At 50.7% G+C, this 27,818-nt stretch overlaps 1 protein-coding gene across 9 annotated transcripts in view; it reads right to left on the bottom strand.

The window, feature by feature from the left end:
• Gtf2ird1 (GTF2I repeat domain containing 1) overlaps positions 1-27,818 on the bottom strand; it is a 93,818-nt gene that overhangs the window by 31,800 nt on the left and 34,200 nt on the right. For all 9 annotated transcript variants that reach the window (XM_057764947.1, XM_057764940.1, XM_057764941.1 and 6 more), the window contains exons 2-10: positions 24,022-24,150; positions 20,503-20,644; positions 16,030-16,185; positions 14,451-14,634; positions 12,756-13,066; positions 11,570-11,659; positions 9,655-9,738; positions 3,400-3,583; positions 538-563 (exon numbers count right to left, since the gene is read on the bottom strand). In XM_057764947.1, coding sequence (XP_057620930.1) covers positions 538-563; positions 3,400-3,583; positions 9,655-9,738; positions 11,570-11,659; positions 12,756-13,066; positions 14,451-14,634; positions 16,030-16,185; positions 20,503-20,644; positions 24,022-24,144 — 1,300 coding nt within the window. In that variant the 5' untranslated portion in view covers positions 24,145-24,150. The remainder of the gene's footprint in view (positions 1-537; positions 564-3,399; positions 3,584-9,654; positions 9,739-11,569; positions 11,660-12,755; positions 13,067-14,450; positions 14,635-16,029; positions 16,186-20,502; positions 20,645-24,021; positions 24,151-27,818) is intronic.

Raw genomic sequence — 27,818 nt, 5'->3', positions numbered from 1 at the left:
GCTGGGAAGACTGATCTACAGGTGAAGTGACTGCCATGCAGGCATGAAACCCTGAACTTGAAGACCCAAGACCCATAGAAAAAGCCAGGCACAGGGCCGTGTGCCCACAACCCAGATAAGGGAGGCGATGATACATCAGTGAGCAAGCTGTCTCCAAAAGCAGTGAGACAGAGAGTGACTACGGAAGACTATAGATGGCTCAAGGACCATGTTGACTTCTGGTCTCCACACGGACACACACACACGCACACGCACACATGCACGCATGCACCCCCCCCCATACATATGAACGCACGCGCCCACACTCCAAACAAAAACCAAGGTAGTTCCGAAGGGAACCTAGCTATATGTTTAGCAAATGGTATTACTATTTCCTCCAAGGAGACTCTAAACCATACAGGGTTCCAGTCTGTCAGCCACTGGGAGCCCAGAGACCACATACAATCCCAAGATGCAGAAGAGGATTCAAGATGACAGAGACAATTCAAGGAGGCAGCAGCTCTAGAACAGACCACCCAACGGTACCCATTTGCTTACCTGTGAAAATGCGCTCATCAAACATCCTGGAAAGAGAAAAGAGAGGATGGGATTGGTGCAGGCTGGTCCCTTCCAGAGATGGCCACCCATCTTGCCAGGGTGGCTCTGAGAGTCACGGAGAGGCCACAGGGTTGGCCACACATGTGGGTAAGCGTTGGGAAGTGATGGTTAATCTCACCAACCTGATGAGACTTAGAGTCACCATAGAAACAAATCTCAGGGCATGTCTGTGAGGGATTTTTTAGATTGGGCTAATTGAAGAGAAGCCCCAACGCCCCAAATATGGGTGGCTCCATCCCATAAGCTGGGGACCTGGAGTCAATCAAAAGAAGAAAGACACCTGGGGTCAGCGTTCATCTCTTCGCTTCCTGGCCGAGGACACACTGTGACCAGCCGCCTCATGCTTCTGCTACCCACCTTCCCACCCGGATGGACTGTGCACCCTTACACTGTGAGCCCAAGAAACCGCTTTCCTCCCTTAAGTTGCTTTTGTTGGGTGTTTTGTTAGAGCAACAAGGAAAAGCAACGAATACAGGGGGAAACTGGACAACTCAGACTCCCGTCCCACTGTCACTGTGGCCTGAAAGACTGTATTGTTGTTGTTGTGTTTTGCTTTGAAGACAGGCTCTCCGGTAGCCCAGGCTGACTTCACACTCCCTAAGCAGCCAAGGATGACCTTGAGTTCCTTCCTGATCCTTTTGCCTCTTACGTGTTAGAATTACAGGCCTGTAAACACCATGTCAGGTTTTGGAGCCCTTGGTATGGAAGCCAGGGCTTCGTGAATGCCGGGCAAGCACTTGACCCCCTAAACCACACCACCACCCCTAGACCCGCTCATTAAGGCCTGTTTTACCTGCGTCTCCTAAAGTGCCAGGCTTGGCAAAAAGCAACTTGGAGCAAACAACAGATCACAGCCATGAAAGGCGACCTGAGGGCTCCTTCAGGGGTGTTCTCAGAAAGTAGGGGCCCCGAGCAAGGGCAGAAACTAGGGTGTTATGTAGATGGCTAAAGCAAGGTCCTCGAATTGACATGCTCATACACAACTCATGGGACCTAGAGAGCTCTTGTGTTTGTGGCAGGGTCAGATCACGGATGGACCAATTAGAGGGGAAGAAGCTGGGGCCCAGGGATGGTTCAAGGACCAAGACACACAGATAAAGCAATTGAAGCCCAGGCCAAGAATGCCTGTAAACCCAATACTTGGGAGGCTGAGGCAGGAGGATCTTTAGGTCAAGGCCATGGGCTATATATTATGACCTTGTCTCAAAAAGACTAGCAACAACAGTTACTATCGATATGACTGTACAAGGGAAAGATTTGCCAAAGGGAAAGGTGTCCAGGAGTTCGGGGCTGGCTAGGTCTCAACTGTCCAGGTGACACAAACTAGCGTCACCTGAGGCACTGCCCGCATCAGATCAGCCTGTGGACATGTCTCTGAGAAATCGTGTAAATCGATACAGGAGGACTCAGCCAATAGGAAGCATGAGCAGGGTTAGCAAGCCAGAGACTGAGCCAACGAGCTCTGTGCCTCTGCGGTTCCTGCTCGAGTTCCTGCCCTGGCTTCCCTCAATGGTGAACTGGGACCTGGACGGGAAATCAACCCCATTTCCTCCCCAGAGCTGCTGCCAGTCACGTGGTTATCACAGCACCAGTATGAGCCTAGGACAGGAGGCTGGGCGTGTAACCGGGGCCTGACAATGGTTAGAGCGTCTGTGGGGAACTATCGCAAAACTGAGTATTTTGGACAATCTGTCTAAACTAATGTTCTCACAGTACATGAGACCCTGTCTTCAAACACACAAACAGCAAAATTTACAAACACAAGAAACAAACAAAAAACCTAGCCAGATATACTGGTACACACTTTTAATCCCAGTACTCAGAAGGCAGAGACAGGCAGATCTCTGTGAGTTTGAGGCCAGCCTGGTCTACATAGTGAGTTCCAGATCAGCCAAAGGCACATAGTGAGACCTTGCCTGAAAAAAAAAAAAAAATAGTTCAACAAAACAAAACAAAACAAAAAAGCCAATAAGGGCAGACTGAGTCGGGTGTCTAGGTTAAGGGCGTGAAGTCTAAGCATGACTTCCTGTTCTTCTAAGAGACTGGGGCTTGCTTCCCTGCTGTTCGTGGAGCTCAGAGAGCTCACAAACATCTGGGAAACACAAGGCCTGAAGCAACCACAGAGACCAAGGCCAGAGGGAACTGGCTTCCTGTCTGGGGGCCCAGCTTCCCTTCTCAGTCCCACCCACTGACCCAGCAGCTGAAGAATTAACAAGGGGACCATTATTTACGAAGTACATAGTTAGGGGAGGCAGGGCCAGGCTAAAGGGGTTTCACTTCACTTTTGGAGATGTGGAGGCTGAGGAAAAAAGCCAGATGCCCTCATAGCATCTTTGGGTTACTAGGCACACTTGACGGACTTGGGTCCCAAAGCACAGTTCTAAGTTCTAGAACCATCTGCTCTTTTTGTTTTTGTGGCTCTGAGGGCAGAAAAATCCCAAGTCTGACACGTGAGGCACGGGCTCTACCATCGAGCCACACCCAGCCCCTCACCGGGGGATTCTAGGCAGGGGCTCTGCTACTGAGTCACGCCACAGCCCCTCACTGGGGGATTCTAGGCAGGTGCTCTCCCACTAAGCAACACCCCAGCCCCTCACTGGGGGATTCTAGGCAGGTGCTCTACCACTGAGCCATGCCCCAGCCTCTCAGACGGCAGTTCTAGGCAGGTGCTCTACCACTGAGCCATGCCCCTGCCCCTCAGAGGACAGTTCTAGGCAGGTGCTCTACCACTGAGCCATGCCCCAGCCCCTCAGAGGGCAGTTCTAGGCAGGCCTTCTTTCCCAGAACCCAGCCAGCGCACACCTCTTGATGATGAAGTGAATGCTGTGCCGCTCCTCCAGAATCCGCTTTAGCTTGGGCACCCCGTAAGTACAGGGCCGCTTGAAGGGGATCTTGTCCGGGATGCCCACAATTTCCACAGCCTCGGGGTCACAGGCAATCTTCCTATAGGGGACAGGGACCATGTGGTCCAGGCCCAGGGCTTCCGCTAGAAGGACAAGAACAAGGATGAGTATGAGAGACAAGTCACAGGATCCCATCCCCTCCCATTTAATGCTGCCTTGGCTGTGTTGCAACAGAAACAATGGTGTTATCTCTCTCTCTCTCTCTCTCTCTCTCTCTCTCTCTCTCTAACCCTTTCAGACAGATTATCACTATTTAGCCCTGGCTGACTCAGAACTCACTATGTAGACCAGGCTGGCCTCCAATTCCAAGGCCTGCCTACTTCTGCTTCCCAAATACTGGCATTAAAGAGCAGGGCCACCTTGACCAGGGTCTTTGTTTGTTTGTTTGTTTGTTTGTTTTGTTTTGTTTTTTGAGACAGGGTTTCTCTGTGGCTTTGGAGCCAGTCCTGGAACTAGCTCTTATAGATCAGGCTGGCCTCAAACTCACAGAGATCCACCTGCTTCTGCCTCCCAAGTGCTGGGATTAAAAGAAGGCACCACCACCACCCTACCCAGGATCCTTTTTGTTTCAACATTTAAAAAAGCTCACTAATTATTTATTGGGAAGCACTGCCTAAGTGCCTGAGTGTGAAGGTCAAAGGACAACTTGCAGAAGTCAGTTCTCTCCTTCCTTCGGGTGGGCGCCAGGGATCAAACTCAGTGCATAAGGCTTGACTGCAAGAGCCTTTTTTTTCTTTTTTAACCATCTGAGCCATTTACCTTCCTGCTGCCCTGCATCTACTTGAGACAGGGTCTTATTACAGTCCCCAGATTGGCATCAAATACACAGCAATCTTCCTGCCTCAGCCTCCCAAGGGTTGGGTTATACGCCAGGTGCACTAGCCTGCCAAGCACTAACTATTGCTTAGTTTCTTGGGCCAAGCTGGCCCTTGCTCTGGGCTTTTCCTGTTCTGCTCAGAGTGGTGTCCTTGTAGCTCTGAGCTGCCCTCCAGCCACTCACTGGCCACATCAGAGCTGGGCAGAAAAGTCCAGGCTACTTCAAGAGTAGCTCACTGTTTTCTTGTTGACGGGCCCGGTGTCTGGTGACAGTGTTGGCAGCCAGCTCTACACTGTGAAGTCACAATTAGCTCATTGTCATATTAAATAATCCCTTGAAATCTCGGCAGCTGTCAAATCATTTCTTCCTCACCCCCGCCTGCTATCTGGGGAGCCCCCTCCCTGCCTTCAGTGTCTGGGCAATCACTTTTTGGAGTTCATGTGAGCTCAGGACCATGCAATGTTGGACTTTTTCCCCCCGGAGATGGGGGTCTCTTTGAATTCACGATCCTCCTGCCTCATCTCCCAAGTGCTGGGATACAGGTGTAAACCACTATGTCTGGCTTATATGTCGCTGGGGATGGAACCCAGGGCTTCACACATGCTAGGCAAGCACTCTACCAACAGAGCCACATTCTCAACTCCTTTAGTTTTTGACAGGGTCTCTCTTTACACCCCAGGCAGGTCTGCAACCCTTAAATCCCTTTGTCTCAGTCTCAAAATGCTGGAATTACAAGTGTAAGAGACCTCCAAGCCCGGTCTCGCTGCATTTTTTTTTCCAAGACAGGGTTTCTCTCTGTAACAGCCCTTGCTGTCCTGGAACTCTCTTTGTAGACCAGGTTGGCCTCAAATTTTCAGAGATTCCTCAGCCTCTGCCTCCTGACTGCTGGGATTAAAGGTGTAGCCACCACCCAGCTACTCCTCCCTCTCTCTCTCCCTCTTTCTCCCCTTCTGCCCCATCACTGGCCTATCACAAGCATATACCATAGCCAGAAAGACAGCATCAGGGGCTGGGTTGGCACTACGGTCAAGCAGATGCCAGAGCTTACCCAGGTCCCATTCTCTTGCACAGAGCCAAAGCGTCTCCAGTTTCCACTCCCTACAGCCCAGGGGGTTCACCCGATTGTCGGGAGACTTCTGTGTAGACAGCCAACTAGGCCACCCTACACAGAAGGCCTGGGCTACCAGTCCCAGACAGCCCAGCAAGGGCATCATCACAGGAAGCCACCTGACTTCTCTAGCCCGAGGACTCAGCCTCCTCTAAGCCATGTTTGCTTCCTCGCCCAGCACTGTGGACTCTTGGACACTAACGCCAACAGCTGCATGCAGCTGCATTCAAGTTCTCACAGCTGTGCACGTTTGCACGCGAGGGTCCACAATAGTATGATCTTGCACACAAATGCCCACAGCTACATGCACTTGCACACAAGGGTCCACAATAGTATGATCTTGCACACAAATGCCCACAGCTACATGCACGTGCACACAAGTGCACACTACTGTATGCATCTGTCGGGAGCACAAAGGTCCTTGTGCCCACAGATCACTAGGGAAGCCAAGAATGTTAAACACATAAGGCCCACTTCTCAATGGAGGAGATAAAATAACTGTTTTCCCGTCCAGAGGGCAGGGAGTGGATTTTGTTCATGACTTGGTGACTTTTTAGCTATCTGTGGAGGCAGACCTTACCCAAATTCCTCAGAAAGATTATTCTAGATTCTTCCCTCCCTAGACCATTACCCATCCTTGGGGTAGATGTCACATGTACTTTATGGTCTGCTGACTTTTTTTTAGCTACTGAGCCCTCCCTCCCTCCCTCACGGTCACATGGACTTTGTAAAAGAATCTCAATGTAGTCACACCTTCAGATGTATGTGTACCTGGAACTGGACTGATTGTTGCCTGGAAAATTTCCCCCCAACTGTACTGGGTTTTAAATTTGCTGACAAGGAACTGCCTGGCATTAGAGCCCCCCGAAGTCTGATACAGGTGGACAAAGTCAGTCTGCACTGGGTTTTCATTCTCGTCTCTTCATTCGGTTTGCTTCCCTGTCTAATGCCTGCAGGGACCCCCTCATATATCTGCATGCAAGCACCACTGCTGCATGTCTGCATGTAAATACCCACTGCTGCATGTATCTGCATGTTTAAGTACCCACTACTGTGTGTCTGCATAAGCACCACTGCTGCATGATTGCATGTAAGTACACGCTGCTGTACATCTGCATGTAAGTACCACTGCTGTATGTCTGCATGTAAGTACCACCGCTGCGTGTCTACATGTAACCACCCACTGCTGCATGTCTGCATGTAAACACCTAGCGCTGCATGTCTGCATGTAAGTAAGCACCACTGCTGCGTGTCTACATGTAAACACCCACTGCTGCATATCTGCATGCAAGCACCCACTGCTGCATGTCTGCATGTAAGTACCCACTCACTGCTGCATGTTTGCATGTAAATACCACTATGTCTGCATGTAAGCACCACTACTGTATGTTTGCATGTAAGCACCACTGCTGCGTGTCTACATGTAAACAACCACTGCTGCATGTCTGCATGCAAGCACGCACTGCTGCATGCCTGCACCCACTGCTGTGTGTCTACATGTAAACATCCACTGCTGCATGTCTGCATATACGTGCCCTTCAGGCATTGGTTGCTGTGGTCCTTGGACAGAAAGTCATCCTCCAGGATAGAGGACCTTATGCCTACCACGTTATGTCTTAGGCTTTACTGAGTGAGGTGCTCTCTTCTGGGGACAAATTCCCAAATATTTTTACAAAACTCAGCTTTTGGATCATCTCCTACAGAGTTTACCTCTCCAGAATGAAAAAGACCTGTTAAGCAGAGGACATAAAACAGGCAAACAAAGCAGGAAAGCCAGAAGGTGGTGCACACCTGGGAATCTGAGCCTTGCAGAGATGGAGGCAGGAGGATTGCTATGAGTTCAAAGCCAGCCTGGACTATGTCTAAAAAAAAAAAAAAAAACAGATAAAAGTGCCAGGATGTGACTCAGCTGGGAATGTTTGCCTGGCACACTCAGAGCCCTGAATTCCACCCCCAGCATTGAATAAACTGGGCAGGGTGGCATGCACCTGTCATGAAGCACTCAGGAGGTAAAGGCAGGAGGATCAGAAGTTCAAGGTCATCCTGGGCTACGTAAGAGTTCAAAGGCAGCCTAGGTAAAATCAGACCCCATCTCAAAATGAACACATAAATAAGAAAGAAAGCCCGGGGTGATGGTGGTGGCGGAACACGCCTTTAATCCCAGCACTTTCAAGGCAGAAGCAGGCGGATCTCTGAGTGTAAGGACAGCCTGGTCTACAGAGTAAGCTCCAGGACAGCCAGGGCAAACACATAGAAGCCCTGTCTCGAAACACCCCCACCCTCAAAAGAATGAAATGAAAGGAAAGGAAAGGGAGGAAAGAAGGAAAGTAAATTGGTCAAGCATACAATCACAGTATGGGCTGAGGCAGCTTGGCCTAAGTAGTGATTTTAGGCTAATGTAGGCTATGAAATAAGAGCCTTGTCTCTAAAAAAAATCCAAAAGAGGGGAGGAGTATGGTTCGGTGGGTAAAGGTGCTTTACTACCAAGCTCAAATATGAATTCAATCACTGGAACTCATACAGCAGAAGGAGGGAATCAACTGCTGAAGTCTGTCCTCTGAGTATAAATATATGTGTCACGGCACAGTTCAGCAGACACAGACACAAAATAAATGTAGATCATTCACACACTCGGTAGGCGGAGGCAGAGGCAGGCGGATCTCTGAGTTTGAGGACAGCCAGGGCTACACAGAGAAACCCTGTCTTCAAACAAACAAACAAATAAACAAACAAGGCACTCACATACCCCAAAACAACAACAAAAACACACAAAAAAAGACAAGCTAGTGATGACAGCTCACCAGGTACAGGCACTTAACACCAAGCCTGATAACCTGAGTTCAATCCATGGTACCTAAATGATGGCTGGGACAATCAAATCCTGAGAGCTGTCCTCTGACCGGCACGCACATGTGATGGAGGCAGACAGACAGACAGATACACCACTGCACATAATTAAAAAGTCTTAGCTCAGTTGGTAAAGCGCCTGTCTTACAAACATACAGATCCAATTCTGATGCCCAGAACTAATGCAAAATAGCCAGGAATGGTAGCTTGTACTTGTAAACCCAACATGGAAACATAGAAACAGATGGGCCCTGAGGCCCATTAGCCAGCCCCACTAACCTACTCAGTGTGTTCCAAGTCAGTAGAAGACAATGTCTCCAAAAAAGAGATCAGGACACAGGAGCGGGGCTGGTCAGTAAGTTGGCTATGTTGGCTAGTTCTGTGGTGTCTACCTGACACAATCTGGAGTCATTTGGGAAGAGGGAGCCTCAGTTGAGAAAATGCCCCTACTAACTGGCCTATGGGCAAGACTGTGGTGCATCTTCTTGATTGATGATTGATGTGGGGCACTTCGCTGTGGGCAGTATCACACCTTGGTGGCTGCTTCTGGATGCTCTAAGAAAGCAAGCCAGGCAAGTCACAAGAGCAAACCAATAAGCAGCGTTCCTCCATTGCCACTGCTTCGGTTCCTGCCTCCAGGTGCCTGCCTCGAGCTCCTGTCCTGTCCTTTCGCCATGGAGTGTAGATGCCATCGCTGAAACAAACCCTTCCTTTTCCAGGCTGGTTCTGGTCATGGTGTTTCATTGTAGCAATAGGAGTCTAAGACAGGGCCTCTCTGTGTACTCAGCTGGGATAGAACATTTTATGGGACCCTGGGTTCCATCTCGAGTACCACATAATACTGGATATGGTGGTGCATACCTGGAATCCCAGCACTCAGGAGTACAGGAAGGAGGGCCAAAAGTTCAAGGTCACTCTCGCAATTTCAACACTGGCCCCGGCTACCTGAGACAGTCTCAGCAACAGCACGCAACAAAAGGTGCATGATGTCTAAAAATGATACCTGAAGTTGTCCCCTGGCCTCAACACGCACACACACGTATGTGCAACTACACACACATGCATGCACACATAACAAAACCAGTAGACTACAACAAGGGGCTGTGGGAGCAGCCAACAGAGAGCAACACATCCCCCTGCCCATCTTCCCATAGGTGACGGAAGGTCTGGGGATCTGCCATCATCCCACCCCCACAAAGAATCTGCAAGGGAAATATTGACACAACCACCCTCTCCCCAGATAGGGGAGAGCCCACGCCGGATGCCATCCGCACTGACGCTGCGCGGGCGCCAGCATATGGCTCAGGCTGTTGTGTTGGGGAACACAAGCGACTGCCACACATAATGAGATGCTCACCCGGTGGGCTGCGCCGCCCACTCACCGTATCTGCTGTTAAACAGGATCTGCACGCACTCCCGCAGGGTGTTGATGTCCTCCATCTCCTTGATGAAGGCGTCCCACTTCTCTATCAAAACACAGAAGGCCCAGTGAGGGGCTGGTCCCCTGCTCCTGCCACTCTCCCCCCACCAGCCTAGGGTGTCACTCTGAAGAACACTGTTGTCCCATCCATTGTTGCCGCAGCCCCCATGCAATTTAGGGTGCTCAGACAGTGTGTCCCCCCCCTGCTCTCTCGCCAGCTCCATGTCCACTTCCCCATCTCCCAAAGAGCCATGAAGGCACAGACCTGACTGCCCACAATACCCTTCCATAGGCAGGCAAAGCCTTGGAAAGACACATCTCTTGAGGAAGGAGGCTCTTACTATGTAGACCAGGTTGGACTGGATTTGAAATCCTCCTGCCTTGGCCTCTCAAGTGCTGGGATGACAGACATGTGTCACAAAGCCTAGGGAATCAGACAGTGCTAGTGCTGGGACCTGGGACCCTAATATATGCTAGAGAAGTGACCTTTGGTCCAGCCAAGCTCCCAGTCCCACACTGAGAAATTCTAGGGAGGTACTCTAGTCCTGAGGCACACATCCTGCTCTCCATGGGGAACTATAAATAATCTGTGATGGTTCAGCCACATTCCCAGAGCCCCCCCATCCTCTGTACCTTTCTTTCATCGGTTCTTTAGAGACAGAGCATTACAGCATAGCCCAGGTTAGCCTCAAAGGTGAGCTTCCTGCCTCAGTTCCCAAGTGCTAGGAGCTACCCATACAAGGGTCCCTTCCTCCCTCCCTCCCTTCTTTTTTTCTTCCTTCCTTCCTTGCTTCCTTCCTTCCTTCATTTTTGAGGCAGAGTCTTACTATGTAGCTCTGGCAAGTCTGGTATTTTCTATGTAAACCAGACTGGCCTCAAACTCAGAGATCCTCCTGCCTCTGCTTCCTGAGTGCGGAATTAAAGCCGCATACCTAACTTTTTTGATATTTCTTCTCTCACAGGAAGAGTATAATTCTTCCCCCTCTGAGCACTGGCTGGAACATTCTGGGCTTCTCGTGGATAGAATGGGGGCAGAAATGATAGTCACTTCTGAAGTGAGGTCATGAAAAAAAAACAGGTTTCCTCCTTCCTGTCTTGCACCACCAAGCCTGAGGATGCCAGCCGCCATGTTGCGAGCCTGTTCGGCTGTCCTGATGTAAACCAGCCCAGGTGGTGCAGAACTGAAGCCTCTGATCCGTGGCTGCAAGGGTGACCTTCCTTATCTCCAGCTTCAGTCAAACCCTCAGATGAGACTGCCGCCCGGGTAACACCATCCAACGAGCTCGCAAGAGACCCTACACCGAACTATTTTCTCATCCGCTGTGATAATAAGGTTTGCCTGTCAACTCGAACAGGATTCAGAATCACCATGGACATGGCCAACTCGCTGGGTATGTTTGTGAGGGGGTTTCTAGACAGAGAAGTACCATTCCATAGCTGAGATCCCAGATTATATCAAAAGAAGAAACAAGCCGAACATCAGCCTCCAATTCATCTCTTTCCGGTCTCTGATTATGTGACCAGGCACCTCAGACTCCTCCCGCCAGGTCTTCTAGGAGGTTACATGGCACACTGTAACCCTTTGAACTACGAGCTACAACCGAATCTTCCTCCCTTAAGTTGTTTTTGGTCAGTGTCTTATCACAGCAAAGAGAAAAGTAACTCCACGGCAATGAGAAAACTAACATACATGCAGAAACTCCGTAGTAACAAATGCTGTTTTAAGTTGTAGTTTGGGGACATTTGTGATGCCCGTGGCTGGTTTGACTCCCAGTCCCTTGCGCCAAACTGCTCCTCTCTCTCACCAGTATCTGCAGGACTCATTTTCCCCACAGAAAACCACTCTGGCCAGGTCACTGCCGAGGGCGCTGGCCTACCTGACTTGTCATGGACAATGGAGAAGAGGATCCGCTTGGAAGCATGGACATTCTGGATGAGAGGCCCAGCAGGTCCTGCGGGCTTCTGTCCTGAACAAGGGGCAAAGAAAGGCATACGTTTTGGAGGGGTCCCAGATACCTCGGAGAAACTAGAATTGGGAGCCCAGGTTCCTGACAACTCACATCCCTAACCACAGATCCCAGCTGCTCTATACCAGCCTGAGATACCCAGGGGCAGGCACCACGAGAGCAGGTCAGGCTCCCCGTTTTCTTCTCATTCTCTTAATTAATTTATTCATTTACTTATAAATGATCAGAACACAACTTGTGGAAGGTGGTTCTCTTTTCTGATGTGGGTCCCAGGAATTAAATGGAGGTCACTGGGCTTAGCGACAGGAGCCTCTAATTAGGCAAGCACTCGATCAACCGAGCCATCTCCAACATCCAAATCTGAAATGTCCAGGCTGGACTCGAACTCACTGAGATCCGCCTGCCTCTGCCTCTCAAGGGTTGGGATTAAAGGCGTGCGCCACCACCACCCGGGCTGTTTTAGGAATCTCGATCCCAAGAATCTTAGATAAGAGATACTTCAGAAGTACCCCATTTTACAAACGAAGAAACTGAGGCTCAGTGAGATCAAGACTTGCCCTGGCATACACAGCCAGGATAGAGCTCACATCTCCTGCATTCCCAGCTGATCCTTCTCTTAAATTCTTTCTCTGTTCCCACCCCTAATCTTAAACCCAAGCAGTGTATGCAGTAGGTGCTCATTAAATGCATATGATTTTATTTCTTTTTTAATTGCAGTCATCTCTTGGGGGGGGTGTGCATGCACATGCATGCGTGAATGAGTGCATGTATGGACGTCAGAGGACAACTTATGGGATTCGATTTCTTCCTTCACCACATGATTCTGGAGAGATTGAACTCAGGTTGTGAAGCCAATCGACAAGCACCTGCTAGATCATTCCATTATCCCTGATTAATTTATTTACGCTCTCCACAGCCTCCCGGGGGTGAAGATGTCTCTCGGCATCCAAGGTCTGTTCAGAAGGCCAAGTGGAGGCCCCCAGTTGAATTGGGTCTCGACAAAATGCAATCGACAAAACCCACCCCTGCTCAGAAATGTTTCCTCCTTAGAGGCAACCACCCAGAGAGACACGCAGGTCCCCAAACGCAGCATTACCACAGCAGTCGGAGAAATCTTGGGCACTAGGGACCTGGGACTCAGGTACAGGCCAGCCCAAGGTCAAGTCGCTGGGGGTCAATGGGCAGGTGGGTGCCTCCTGCTTGAGTTCCCGGATGGTGTGGTTGGGCACTGAAGTGCTGTACAGGAAGTTGGTCACGGAGGATGGGGTGGCGGTGGGGGGCAGGTCCTGGGGAGTGACCTTGGAGGCTTGGCCGTGCAGACTGCAGTCTCGGGACCCCTTGGGTAGCAGGGTGACACCATTCATCTCCACCAGTGCCTTGGAGTCCTGTCCACCATCATCAGGAGGCCTGGGTGAAGGAAGAGATAGTAACTGCTTTGAATACCTACTCTTGCCTGTCAGTCTCTCCCTCCACAGCCTATGTAACGTACTCTGGAGAATATAACTGTGCTGGTACTACAGGTATTCCAAGGGAGTGGGATGGGAGCCAGGCCCGACATCAGAGGTAGGGACATGAGCCTGGTGGCACGGGCATAATGCCCGATACCAGGTGGCAATCGCTGAAGACCCAGGCCCGCCCCAAGCTGCCTCAGTTCTCCAGGCCACCAACCCCATCCTCCACCTGGCTCCTTCCCTGCCCATCTGCCCCTCCACACCTGCTCATGCATTGCCGGGGAGGATTTAGCAGCTAAGGCAACATGAAGTCCCCAGTTATGCTGCGCCCCTGGTAGCCACCTTGTCCCAGCCTTGACCTCACTTCCCATCAGTCTTTTATGAATCTCATCAACAGCCCAAGCTCATATTCAGGCCTTGTGGCTCTCCCAGCTCAAGCCTTTTAAAACTAATTCGTATTTTTGAGACAGGGTCTCACGTAGCCAAGGTAGCCGTGCATCCCTATTGACAACCACATCTCTACATACTGTCAATCATTTGTCCCTGATCTCTGCACAGCCTTTCGGGTGACTCCTTCCCAAGTCAGAATTCTGCTGGACACTGTGACACAGCAGTAAGGCCCTTGGGAAACTCCCACTGTCATGCCCTGACTCACATTACGCTGTAGGACCGGACCTTGGTTTTGCTTCCTCCTTTTAGACCCAAAGCTTTCCCTAAAGGGTTCCCTCGGGGTCTCTCTAGCTTTCTGCCCTCTGGTTGGGTACAGGGTGTGACAGATTTATTTGTCTTCTGTTTTTATGGGAGACAATCTCACTGTGTAGCCCTGGCTGGCTTGGAATCTGCCAGGGTGGCCTCAAACTCAGCGATCCACCTGCGTCTCCCTCACAAGTGTGGAGATTAAGTCACATACCGCCATACTCTGAAAGCTTGAATAGTCGATTTTACTTCATCTACACTCACTTTGGAAGAAAAGAGTCTCAGTGAAGGAGTTAGACTAGGCTGGCCCGTGGGCATGTCTATAGGGAGACCTTTTTGACTGCACTGAGGTGGGCAGGCCCAGCCCACCATGGGTGGCATTATTCCCTAGGCAAGGGATTCTGAACTGTCAAGAGTAAACAAGCTGAGCGCTGGCACGCATGCCTGAATTCACTGCTTTTGGCTCTTGAACCTGGGATGTAATGTGACTAGCTGTTTCAAATTCCTGTTGCTTTGACCTCCCTACAGTGATGGACTGTTAACTCGGGATTGTGAGCCAAATAAACCCTTTCTCCCTTAATGGGCTTTTGTTGGTATTTTTAACACAGCGAAAGGAAACGAAACTAGGACAGGGGCTTACTCACCTCCTGAGCTTAAACCGTATTCGGTGGCTGTGCTCCAAAATGGCCATGAGCGCCTTGGGGTCATACTCGGCTGGCCTCCGGAAGGCCAGGCCCTCGGGCAGTCCCTGCACGGCCAGAAGCCCCGGCTCCCTAAGCAGCCTCTCATAGGGCAAAGGTACCACGCTGGCCCTGCCCATAGCCTCACCTGTCAAGGAGCAAACGGTGAAGCTCAGTACTGGCGGGGGCTTGGCTAGACACAAGGGGAGCCGGGCAATGTGAGGTGACTCCCCCTTGGAGAGGGACTCTGGATCCCTCGTTGCTGCAGACGTGGTATAAAATGAACACCAGCCTGTAGATGTGTTCTGTGGATGCCTACTGTGTATGTCTGAGGACGGGAGAGAGGAGACAGGAAGGCCCTATGCCAAGATAGTAGACTGACCTTTGCCAGGGATGCTACACCGAATTTTAACCTCAGGTTTAACGGAGGGAAGATAGCCTCGGTCCCAGAATAACCAGGAGGGAGAAGTGGAGGACCACGGGGTGGGGAGGCGGCTGCCCAGGAAAGGGACTTTCACGCCTGCGAATTTGGAGCTGGAAAGGGGCTAAGGCATAGAAAGCCGTGTCTCGCAGGGGCCTGCTGTACTGGGTGAGACGGGAGAGGGCCAGGCTGTGTGGGACTGGGACGAAGTACATGGGGAACAACTCGGTAAAGCTGGGCAGAAGTGTGCAGGGTTAGGCTGGGGCCTGGGCAGGGCTGACCTCGGTAGGTCATTGCTGGGCAGCTACACTGGGTGAGGCTAGGCTAAAGTGGTTAGGGCAGAGCTAAGCGGGGATAGACAGAGCGGGGCTGAAGTAGGCAGAGCTGGGTTGAGATGGGCAAAGCAAACTGATTGGCTTAGAATGTAGCTGGGTGGGGCTGGGCGAAGGTGGGTGGGCACAGCTGAGCAGGGGTGGGCTGTAAGCAGTGTGGAGTTTGATTGGTCTTGGTGGAGTATGCCTGGGTGGGGCACAGATACACACAGCTGGGCAGAAGCGAGCGGGGCTAGCCTGGGACGGGCGAGGGCAGTGCTGACGTGGTTGCTGGGCAGGGCTAGGCTGAGGTGGGCAAGGCAGGGGTGAGCTGGGTAGGGCACAGTCAGAGGGGAGTAGACTGAGTTGGGTGGGGTGAGGCAGGTGGAGCTAAATTGGATTTGGCAGGGAAGGCCTACGCTGAATGAATGGATGAATAACGAAGACCGGGTAAGGGCCCAGCCGCGGTGGGCGGAGCTAAAGCAGTTAAGGCGGGGTTGAGACTGGCAGAGCAGGTGGGGCTAGGTTTGGGGTACAGCTGAGTGAGGATGGGTCAAGGTGGATGTGGTTGCGCTGGGAGGGCACGCTGGGCTGGGCTGGCCTGAATATGGTGGGATTGGGCTAAGGAGGTTAGGCTAGGTCAGACACCACTGGGCAGGGCTAGACAGGATGGAGTAAGGCTAGGCTGATGGGCGGGGCCTGGCTGAGGTGGGCGGGGATGATCTGGAAGGGACTGAACTAGACAGGGCAGGTGTGGGTAGGCTGGTCTCCCGCCCGCCCCTCTCCGGAATGGAATGAGGAAGGATCTTACTATAAAGAACATCAAACACTTCCTCTACCATCTTCTGCAGCAGGTACACATCCGAGCACTGCTCCAGCGAGGACCGCGGGATGCTCCGGCCACCACCCTCGCAGCGCTGCACCTTTTTAGGGTGTCCTGCTTCTGGATCTTTCCATAGGGGTCCCCCTGTGGGACGAGAGCACACGAACCATAAACTGCTGTTAAGCCCCCAGAGTCGGAGGCACCAGTGAATGAATGAATGAACCAACGTGAGCACCCTTCTGAGAGCCAGCAAAAACTGCAGGTCTCAATCTGGACACGCACTTGCTGGTTGACTTCAGGGTTGTCCTCTCCCTCTCTGAGCCTCAGTTTGCGATCGCTCAAAAAAGCCCATCAAGTCCGGCTCGGAACTGAGACGCCATGAACATCTGCTTCACACACCCCATTCTATATTCATACGAACCCACACTCTTGCTACCCACCTAAGCCCTAGTTTTCTGCTCCGCTCACATGGAAAACAATGGAGATTCGGCAACGGTTAGTTTTAAATGACAATTTGCCACAACCTGAGAAGGATGTCTCCAATGAATCATCTAGTTCCATGGTTCTCAATCTGTGGGCCATGACCCCTTTGGGGGAGGGAGAGTCAAACGACCCTTTCATGGGGGATGTCTGAGACCACGGGAAAACACAGCAATTCATAGCAGCAGCAAAACTACAGGTATGAAGAAGCAACGAAAATAATTTTATGGTTGGGGGTCACCACAACATGAGGGTTGCAGCATTAGGAAGTTGAAAACCACTTATCTAGATCAATTGGCCTATGGGCATAGACATTAAGTAGGGAATCATCTTGATTGTTAATTGACCCGGCCCATCACGGGCTGCACCATTCTCTAGGCAATGGGGTTCTGAGCTATAGGAAACAGGAGGAGGTTCCACGAGCGCAAATGAGCTCCCTGTTCTTGACTGCGGATGTAACAGGACTAATTGCTTGAGTTCCTGCCTCTGGAATACGACCGCAACCTGGAATTGTTAGCCAAATAAACCCTTTCCCCCTCAGCTGTATTTTTTTTTTTTTGTTGGGGGGATGTTAGGGGATCTTTATGAAATATTCTTTTAGTTTTGGGGGATAGAGTCTCTCTACGTGGAGGAGGGTGACCTTGAATTCACAGAGATCTGCCTGTCTCTGCCTCCCAAGTACTGGGATGAAAGTTGGGCCTGAAGGGACGACCAAGCAGGATGGACAGGGTCTTCTGGTCCCTTCCAGCTCGGAGCTGGCTCTCCTCTGAAACCATCCAAGCTTGAAACAAACTATCCCGATTCTGAGTGCTATAAATAGGGACTCATTCTGGCTGTGGAAAACAAGGCACAACTGTCCCTAAAAACGCTAGGAGGGGCTACAGGACCCAGGCACACCCACTACTTGAATCCAGCTCCCCCCAACCTTAGAGACAGTACAGGCTGGGAGAGCAAAGTAGGCGGAGTCTCGGGCTCCTAGGGAAACAGCTACAGGCTCTAGCTCTAGACCCCACTAATAATGCATGAGTGCTGGATGGATCTGGGAGGGCTAATCTTAGGTCTAAGGCCCAGGACACCAGGAAAATTACTAACAAACCATCAACGGCTGGTACCTGTGTGTCCAGAGAGACCCCTGGCGGTCCCTGCTCTGGATCTATCTTGACTTTGAAGGGAGCGGGGAGAAAGAGCAAGGGTCTGAGAACTGGAGTCCTGGCCTTGAACCACGCTTCCTGTGGTGGCTATTCTTGGTTGTCGTGGTGACACCTACAGGCTCTTAGATTTAAATGCCTGGTCACTAGGGAGTGGCACTATTTGAAAGGATTAGGAAGTGTGGCTTTGCTGGAGGAAGCCTGTCACTGGGGGCGAGCTGCTGCCTGTGGACCTGGAGGTAGAATTCTCAGCTACCTCTGCAGCAGGACGTCTGCTTGCCACTATGACAATGGGCTAAACCTCTGAACTGTAAGTCAGCCCCAGTTAAATGGTGTCCTTTATAAGAGTTGCTGTAAGCCGGGCAGTGGTGGCGCACGCCTTTAATCCCAGCACTTGGGAGGCAGGGGCAGTCGGATCTCTGTGAGTTCGAGGCCAGCCTGGTCTACAAGAGCTAGTTCCAGGACAGGAACCAAAGCTACAGAGAAACCCTGTCTCGAAAAAAAAAAAAGAGTTGCTGTGGTCATGGTGTCTCTCTTCACAGCAATAGAACACTCACTAAGACAGTGATCAAATTGACTAAATCTGGAATTAAGGAAAATCCAAATGACTGAGCACATCTGTGAGAGGTTTTTTCTTAATTAAATCATTTGAAATAGAAAGACCCACCGCTTCTAATCGGATCTTTTTTTCTGTTTTACTGGTTTTTGTGTGTGTGTGTGTTTAAGATGGGGTTTCTCTCTGTAGCTTTGGTGCCTGCCTTGAAACTTGCTCTGTAGACCAGACTGGCCTCAAAGTCACAGAGATTCGCCTGCCTCTGCCTCCCGAGTGTTGGGATTAAAGTCACCACCGCCCGGCCCTAATAGGATCTTTGAGGAGGGGAGATCCACCTTAAATCTGGGTCACGCCTTCTGTTGGCAGCCTATAGAAAGGTCACAGAAGCCGGAAGCTGACATGCTCTTTGTCTGCTTGCTCTCACTACCGCTAGCAAGTTCACTCCTTCACTGGCACCAGAGCCTACCTCTTCAGGATTCTGATGAATACTGAAGACCCGCTGAGACATCCAGTCTCGTGGACTTAACAATAACTAAATGTTTCAGTTTTTCAAGTCAGGGTTTCTTTCTGTAGCTTTGGTCACTCTGTAGACCAGGCTGTCTTTGAACTCACAGAGAGCTGCCTACCTCTACCTCTGCCTCCCAAGCACTGGAATTAAAGGCTGTGCCACCACTTCCTGGTGGATTCTTCTCAACTGGTTGGATCCTTGGACCTTCTGAAGCTACTCTAGTAAACTGAGTGTGTGTGTGTGTGTGTGTAACAAATAATTTTTTCCCTGTAAGTTCTATTCCTCTAGTGAACCTCAATTAATACACACACCTTCCATCCTGGGCTAAGCCCACTGTGCGTCAGTTTCTCACTGGCACACCATGGGTGACATTTTCATGACCTCTAGGAAAAGTATTGAGGTTTCAGGTCAATGAACCAGCATGAGGTGTTGTTTGGGTTTGGTGTTGCTGGGGATGGAACCCAGGGCCTTAGGAATACTAGGTAAAGCACTCTACTGCTGAACCACCGCCTGGGGGATTCTAGGCTGGCATTCTACCTCTGAGGCCCACCCGACCAGGAGACATCCATCGTCCACAGCCCATGCATACTGAGTGCTTCTTACCCCAAAACAACAAAAACAATGTCGCCCCACAAGGCAGAGGTCAGGGGAAGAGACCGTGTTAGGGTCATACACTCAACATGCTAAATATCTTAACTGGACAATGGTTGGTCTCTATCCTCAAATATACTAAGTCAAGAGGTAGAACTGGGGCCAGGAATGTGGCTCATTTGGCAAAATGCTCACCTAACATTCACAAAACCCTGAGTTCCACATCAGCACCCAATAGACCAGAAGGAGTGGTGAGTACCTTCTGTTCCTGAACAGGCAGAGGCCAGAGAACCAGGAATTCAAGGCCAGCCTGGGCTACAGGAGAACCTGTCTTAAGACAACAGAGGGTCAGCAAGATGGCTCAGCAGGTAAAGAAGCTTGTGGCTAAGCCTGAAGATCTGAGTTCAATTTCTGGGACTAACTCTACCAATTCTTCTGATGTCTATATACAGCACGCGCATGCCCACATACTTGCACACACTATAAATAGAACAGCTGGGCAGTGGTGGCGCACACCTTTAATCCCAGCACTTGGGAGGCAGAGGCAGGCAGACCTCTGTGAGTTCGAGGACAGCCTGATCTACAAGAGCTAGTTCCAGGACAGCTAGAGCTCTCAAACAGAGAAACCCGGTCTTGAAAAACAAAATGAAACAAACAAACAAACAAACAAAGAACATATCTTTAAAAAAAAAACAGGTAGCTGGATAGCCGAGAGTATGGCTCAGTAGCTCAGTGGTGCGCTCTTGTTTAAATAGGCATGAAGGTCTAGGTTCGATCCTCAGCACTATTAAAGAATAGAGTAGAAGCCGGGCGGTGGTGGCGCATGCCTTTAATCCCAGCACTAGTGAGGCAGAGACAGGCGGATCTCTGTGAGTTCTAGGCCAGCCTGGTCTACAAGAGCTAGTTCCAGGACAGGCTCCAAAGTTACAGAGAAACCCTGTCTCGGAAAAAAAAAAAAAAGAATAGAGTAGAATCAGGTGACTGCACTGGTCAGTGTCCCCTCTAAAAATGCACACATGGATGTGGCTAGCGGTAGGGTTCAACGACAGGAGTCGCTGACCGGTTCTAACAGACTTCATTTGGAACAAACATGTCTACTTCGTTCCTCCAACAGGCTCTGGGGACTGGACAAAGCTGGGGGACACAGAAAGAGCAGGGCATGAAGAATGTGGGGTACTCACGGCAGAACCTGAGGAAGTCTGACTGCAGCTCCTTCCGCGTGTTCAAAAACATCCTTCCCTTCTCGGTGCCCACCACGAAGACGCTCTCATTGTGTACCGCCACACAGGCCACCTCAGTGTTCAGCTTGGAGAGCGCCGAGCACTGTGGGGTGGGGGAAGGGCATGTGAGCGAAATCAAGACTAGCCTGGAACCTAGCACGGCAGTGTATGCCTGTAATCCAGCACTCAGGAGGCTGAAACAGCACTGAAGAGTCTGAGGCTAGCCCTAGCTACAGAGATGGCGCTATCGAGGAGAGATGAGCCCTCCAGTCCACATGGTCCCTTTGTACTGGGATACAAGGTAGTGACAGCCCTCTCTAAACAGTAAAAAGACAGGCACCATGCAGCCTGGAGAACGTGGCAGTAGAATTTCAATATACTGGTTCTAGGAAAAGGATCTATCTCCATAAGCAGGGCTGTCAAGATGGCTCAGTGGGAAAATTTCCTGTCTTACAAGCATAGAGACCTGACTTCGATTCCCAGGACTCTTGTGAAAAGGGCTGGGAGTGAGGCTGGGCGGGGGAGGGTCTTAGTGTGATGGAGGAAGGTCACTGGTTAAAAATAAAGAAACTGCTTGGCCCTCATAGGTTAGAACATAGGTGGGTGGAGTAAACAGAACAGAATGCTGGGAGGAAGAGGAAGTGAGCTCAGACGCAGGGCAGCTCCTCTGAGAGACAGACGCCATGCTCTCCAGAGCAGATGCGATGAAGCTCCGACCCAGGATGGACGTAGGCTAGAATCTTCCCGGTAAGCGCACCTTGGGGTGCTACATACATTATTAGAAATGGGCTAGTCCAGGTGTGAGAGTTAGCCGAGAAGAGGCTAGATATAATGGGCCAAGCAGTGTTTAAAAGAATACAGTTTGTGTGTTGTAATTTCGGGGCATAAGCTAGCCAGGTTACCAGGAGCTGGGGCGGCAGGAACACAGCCTGCAGCTCCCACTACATTAGTGGGAAAAGCATGTGGCAGAGTGAGGCTGGGGGTGTCAGTGGGTAAAGCCTGCAGCAGAGAGTGAGGCTGGGGGTGTTATTGGGTAAAGCATGCGGCAGAGAGTGAGGCTGGGGGTGTCAGTGGGTAAAGCATGCGGCAGAAGTGTAGGGTTAAGAGTTTGGATGTCCGGCACCTATATAAATGTAGGGTGACTATGGCAGTCCTTCTATCGCCCCATCAACTGGGAGGTGTAAGCAGGGGACCCTGGGAGCTAGCTGGCTAGCTAGTCGAATTGGCAAGGTCTGGGTCCAAGTGAGACATCTAGAACTCAATAGATGGAGGAAGACACCGGGTGTCAACCTCTGTCCTCCACACACAGCTGGAGGGGAGTCGCTGGTCTTCCAAGCATAGGGAGCCTCTTTTCTAGATTGTTCCTGTTGTGGGCTGCTACAGGTGCAAGCACGTGGAACACAAGCACACACACACACACACACACACACACATCAGGTTGGTGGCACACACTTGTAATCCCAGCACTGGGGAAATTGAGACAGGAGAACCCACAGGGCTTTCTGGCCAGCCAATCCAGTCTACTTGATGAGTTCAGGCCAGTATGAGATCCTGTTTCAAAACTAAAACAAGATGATCTACAGCCATCCCACCCAGAATATGCCTGGCCTCATCTAATCTCAAAAGGGTTGGGCTTGGTTAGTACTTGGATGGGAGACCTCTCCTAAGCATTAGGGGCTGTAGGCTTAGCTGGGTGTGCTGGCTCCTATCTGTAATCTCAGCACTCAGGGAGGCTGAGGCAGGAGGATTGCTATCAGTATGAAGTCAGCCTGGTAGCGCTACATGGGAGGCCAGTCTGGGCTACATGGTAAGTTCCAGGTCATCCTGAACTAAAGAGTGAGATTCTGTTTCAAACAAACAACCAAGAACTAAAATAAACTAAGATTAAAAACAAGGTGAATGGTACCTGAAGGATGAAATCCAAGGTTGAGTTGTGGCCTCTACATGTATGCATACAGTACATGCACCCACATACACAACATGCACACATACAACATGTGCACCCCACCCACCCACCCACACAGAATTCTAGGTGGCTACATCACACACTGGCTTATTTCCATGGCCCCAAGTTATAACCAAGAATACAGTATGAAAATCCTGGAAAGCAAAAGCCTATGGCACACAGTTGGCACTTAATAAATGCTGGTCTTTGTGCCAACTAGCACTTGAAGTTCTGCTGCGGATTAATCCTGTTGTACATTGTGTAGATATGTTGTTCTCATCAGCTTAATAAAGAGCCAACTGGCCAATAGCTAGACAGGAAGAGATTAGGCGCGAGAGCCAGACCGAGAGAATGCTGGGAAGAAGGACAGAGTCACCAGCCAGACACAGAGGAAGCCGGAGATGAATATGCCATGTTGAAAAAAGGTACTGCCGTGTGGTAGAGCACAGATAAGAATTATGGGTTAGCCGGGCGGTGGTGGCGCACGCCTTTAATCCCAGCACTCGGGAGGCAGAGGCAGGCGGATCTCTGTGAGTTCGAGACCAGCCTGGTTTACAGAGCTAGTTCCAGGACAGGCTCCAAAGCCACAGAGAAACCCTGTCTCGAAAAACCAAAAAAAAAAAAAAAAAGAATTATGGGTTAAAAGAATTAAGGGGAAAAGCTAGCTAGTAACAAGCCTGAGTATCAGCTAAGCATTGTTTATAATGAATAATAAGTCTCTGTGTGGTTATTTGGGAGCTGGCTGGCAGGACAGAGCTGACCAGTGGGTCAGAAGACCCCACCTACAAAGGTCTGTGTCAACCTCTCTGGGCCACAGTCCCACCTCTTAGCCAAGCAGGAGTCCCTGGGGAGGTCTGAGTTCAAGGACAGCCTACGACCGGCTCAGGACAACAAAATATAAATAGCCCCCTGTGGCTGGTGGCGCTGTCCATCAGGGCACAGGTCAGTCATACCCACCATCACCGACAGGTCAGTGAGGTTCAGGACACATGAGGTGGCCACTGTAGAGAAAGAGCTAGCACCCAGCTTGTTTCTGAGGGTGTCTCCCACCTCAGGCCTCAATATGACCTTGAGCAGCCTACAACAAGTATGACCTAAAAAGGAGCCCCCGCCCCACGCTGAGGAGACCTGTGACTGTACTTGATCACTCTGTGTGACCTCAGGCAAGGTGCTGCCTTCTGAGCTTCCACATCATAAAAAATACTAATTCATGCCAGGCAGATCTATCTTTTGTTTTTACTTGCTTTGCGCGTGTTGTGCTGGGATTCGAACCTAGAAGAGCCCACTCCACAGCATTTAAACTTGCTTTATCAGTGAGCTCAGTCTTCTTTAGGGTTTTACTCTGTAGCCCAGGGCGGTCTCAAAATCAAGATCTTCCTATGGAAACCTCTGACTGTGGGATTCCAGGCATGTCTATGTATGAACATCCATATGTACATAGAACCATACATACATATCTTGGTGTCTATACACAAGTTTGCATGTGTGTGTGGCAGCCAGCAGAAAACCTTAGCTGTTGTTCCTCGAATACTCACCATAGAGTCTAAGGCGGACACCAGGCTGTTGATGAGCTCGTCCTTGCGGGCGAAGTTGGAGTTCCAGCGCTCAGACCCGCAGCCGTTGGTGGGGATGTCACAGTGCTTCCCCAGCAAGGCCATGGTCACCTAGAGGAAAGAGTGAGGGCAGAGTGGGTACTGGGCACAGGGTACAATTGGGTAGGCACACCCGGCTCCCAGGGTCACCTGGAATTCACAAGTGTGACAGACTGCCAAATGGCCTTCCTTCCCATCATCCAAGGGCCTCAAAGGTTTGACAGGGATTTGAGCCTTCACAGGCCAGAAGAGCCATTAGCGCAGAAACCTGCAGAGATCTAAGTGACTGATGTATAACCTACTTCCATCTGAAACATTTTCAGAGAGTTTAAAGATTCCCTCCTAGTGGGAGGTTCTTGAAACTCAAGAACAAAGCAATTTACATAACTCAGGAAGCTCAGGAAACTCCCAAGGCTCAGGAAGTTTACAAGACCGAGGAAACTCAGCAGCTTACAAAGTACTCAGGAGGTTATAAGATTCACAGGCCCCTCCCAAAGTTTATAAAGGCAGAGAGCAATTGTGTGTGAGGGGATGGAGCAAGGGATACAGGATGCTTCTGTTGAGCTGTCTGTAGCTCATGCAGAATTCCAGAGAGGCAACTTTTTGTGAATGGCATCAACCATGCTGAGGGGGGCTTTCTGGTGATGCAGCTGCTTTTGAATCACCCCCATTACAGCAAGAAACCCCTCACCCATTGTGCTGGTTTGAACAAGAATGGCTCCCACCAGCTCGTATGTCTGAATACATTATCCCCAACTGGAGAACTGTTCGAGAAGGATTAGAAAGATTAGGAGGTGTGGTGTTGGTGGAGTGGGTGTGGCCTTACTGCAGGAAGGGTCTGGGAAGAAGGAAGCCCATTCCTCCCCAGTACTGGCCCATCCACTGAAGAAGCAGGATGTGATCTACCTCACTGAAAAAGGTACCGAGCCATGTGGCTAACATAGATAAGAATAATGGGTTAATATAAGTGATAAGGGTTAATAAGAAGCCTGAGCTAATGAGCCCATCAGTTTATCATTAATATAGACCTCTGTGTGATTTCTTTGGGGCTAAACGGCTGTGGGACCTGGTGGGAGGACAGAAACCAGGTAGGACAGAATCCTCAGTCAACAGAAGGGTATCACTAGGAGTGGGCTTTGATGTTTCCAAAGTTCTCTCTCTGCCTGCTACCTGTGGATCAGGATGCAAAGCTCTCAGCTACTGGTTCAGGGCCATGCCTGTCTGCTTCCTGCCACGAGGGCCATGAACTAACTAAGCCTCTAAAACTGTAAGCAAGCCCTCAGTGGAATGCTTTCCCCCTATAAGTCATCTTATAGGACGTGTCTCCTCACAACAATAACAAGGACATCTACACTTCTGTATGTAAGCCAGCCCTCCCTCCCTCCCTCCCTCCCTCCCTCCCTCCCTCCCTCACCAAGCTAGCCTGGGATGGAATTCTTTCCTGTCTGCTGTCAGTGCCCTCCAGGGGCAGATGTTTGGTCAATGTCTCTCCATGAAAAGACACACAACCGCAACACAGTTGAGGGTTGTGCTCCAAGGAACGGTCCCCCAGGTATTCAATCCGTAACCAAAGTGAGCCAATAAGCACTCTAGCCTCCGGATGGGTCCTAATTGCCAGTGTTTTCCATGTAGAAACTCTAGTCACAGCCCTCTCCTGCTTGCACACCCTCCATGGCGCCCTCCCACCCCCCATGTTGAACAGGCCTTCCTTACTTTGCAGCTTGGACTGTTTGCACTCTTGCTCTTGCTCTCTCCCACCTGTCAAGCACAGACTCGGATGACCGGCCGGTGTCCACATCCCTTAACCAACCCTGTCGGAAAGGCACCTGACAGGCTCATCCTGTCACTACCCTCCACAGTTCTGTACACACCTCTGGGCTGGGTCACCAGTGCCCAGATCAAGGCCACTGCCTTGAAGCCTGTGTCTATTTCCTGGATGTGGGATGTGGGCTTGGAACAGGTGTGGACAGCCACAGCAGACAGAGCACAGGTCACTTCCTCAACTAGGGATTCCCCAGGAAAGGACTTTGTCCCAACTCACTGGGGCTCCACATAGCTCCTTCTTTGCCTCTTTGCCTCACTCAACCCTAAATGCCAAGACACGGTTGCTGCTGATTGCTGGTGGCTGGCTTGATCCTGTTCTTCCAGGGTTCCCACAGGCTGCCTCTGAGCTCAGGGGCCTCTCACTAACACAAGCAAAAGGAGTCAAGGGGCAGGAGCAGGGGCAGGACACTCGAAGCTTGTTCCCCAGAGCCCTCTAAGGACCCTGGCTGGGTGTGTCACCATGGATAGCTCTGTAGATTCCACACCCTGTTTGCCACCTGTCTGCCACCTGTCAACAGAGATTCTAGACTCTCACTGGGTGGGGTAGGGAAAGCTGGGCGGCAGGGCCCTCCAGACCCACAGCTTAAAAGGGCACCAAGCCTAGGATGTCTGCTGCCACGACCACTGACTCCCAGGCTATAAACTCTACAAGGGCCAAAACTGTGTCTGCCCACCATGGCTGACCTCAGGGCCCAATTCACTGTCCGATGTATTCAACGGACCAGGCACAGAATCCCAGACACCCACCAGGCCAAACCTGGTTGCAGTGTGGTGGGAACCTCAAAATAGCAGGTGTCATACATGGGTAAAAAAATGTAACTGAAGCACCAGATCATTAAAACAGAACAGAGAACAGAGCACAGCTCTGGACCCAGGACTGGCTCAGGCTACAGGAAAAAACAAACAAACAAACAAAAAAACTGGTTTTAGGGCCAGTGAAATGAAATGGCTCAGAGAGGAAAGGTACTTGCTAAGGACCTGAGTAGACCCCCTGGGCGCCACACTCATGCAAGTTATCCTCTGACCTCCACAGGCATGTGGCGGTTGGTGGGCGTGCACACACATACATGTACACATACAGATAAGTAAGAGTGCAGGGGAAAAAATAAGACAAATGGTTTTAGCAGGGCCTACTGGCCCACCCTGTTATTTCAACTACTCAGAAGGCCGAAGCAAGAGCATCTCAAGTTCATGGTTAACTTGGGCTACAGCATGAGTTCAAGTCATCCTGAGAACCCTAGTGGAATTCTGTTTCCAATAACAGCAACAAAAAATTATTATAAGAGGGCTGTGTCGCCGGGCGGTGGTGGCGCACGCCTTTAATCCCAGCACTCGGGAGGCAGAGGCAGGCGGATCTCTGTGAGTTCGAGACCAGCCTGGTCTACAAAGGGAGTTCCAGGACAGGGTCCAAAGCTACAGAGAAACCCTGTCTCGAAAAACCAAAAAAAAAAAAAAGAGGGCTGTGTATACAGCTCAGCAGTAAACCACCTACCTAGAACCCCCCAGTGAGGAGCAGGGGTGTGGCCCAGTGGTAGAGCACCTGCCTAGAATCCCCCAGTGAGGGGCAGGGGTATGGATCAGCAGTAAACCACCTGCCTAGAATCCCCCAGTGAGGGGCTGTGTGGCAAACTACATTAGAGCATCTGCCTAGAAAGTTCAAATAAGTTAATAAATCAATAAATAAGCCAAGCCAGGTGGTGCACACCTATAATTCCAAGCATACAGAAAACAGAGGAAGGGCCGGGCGGTGGTGGCACACGCCTTTAATCCCAGCACTTGGGAGGCAGAGGCAGGCGGATCTCTTGTGAGTTCGAGACCAGCCTGGTCTACAGAGCTAGTTCCAGGACAGGCTCCAAAACCACAGAGAAACCCTGTCTCGAAAAACCAAAAAAAAAAAAAAAAAAAAAAAGAAAAAA

The sequence above is a fragment of the Chionomys nivalis genome, chromosome 3, assembly GCF_950005125.1.
Source record: "Chionomys nivalis chromosome 3, mChiNiv1.1, whole genome shotgun sequence".
Taxonomy (NCBI): Eukaryota; Metazoa; Chordata; class Mammalia; order Rodentia; family Cricetidae; genus Chionomys; species Chionomys nivalis.
The sequence above is the reverse complement of the archived record's forward strand: the minus strand, read 5'-3'. Positions and strand labels throughout refer to the sequence as shown.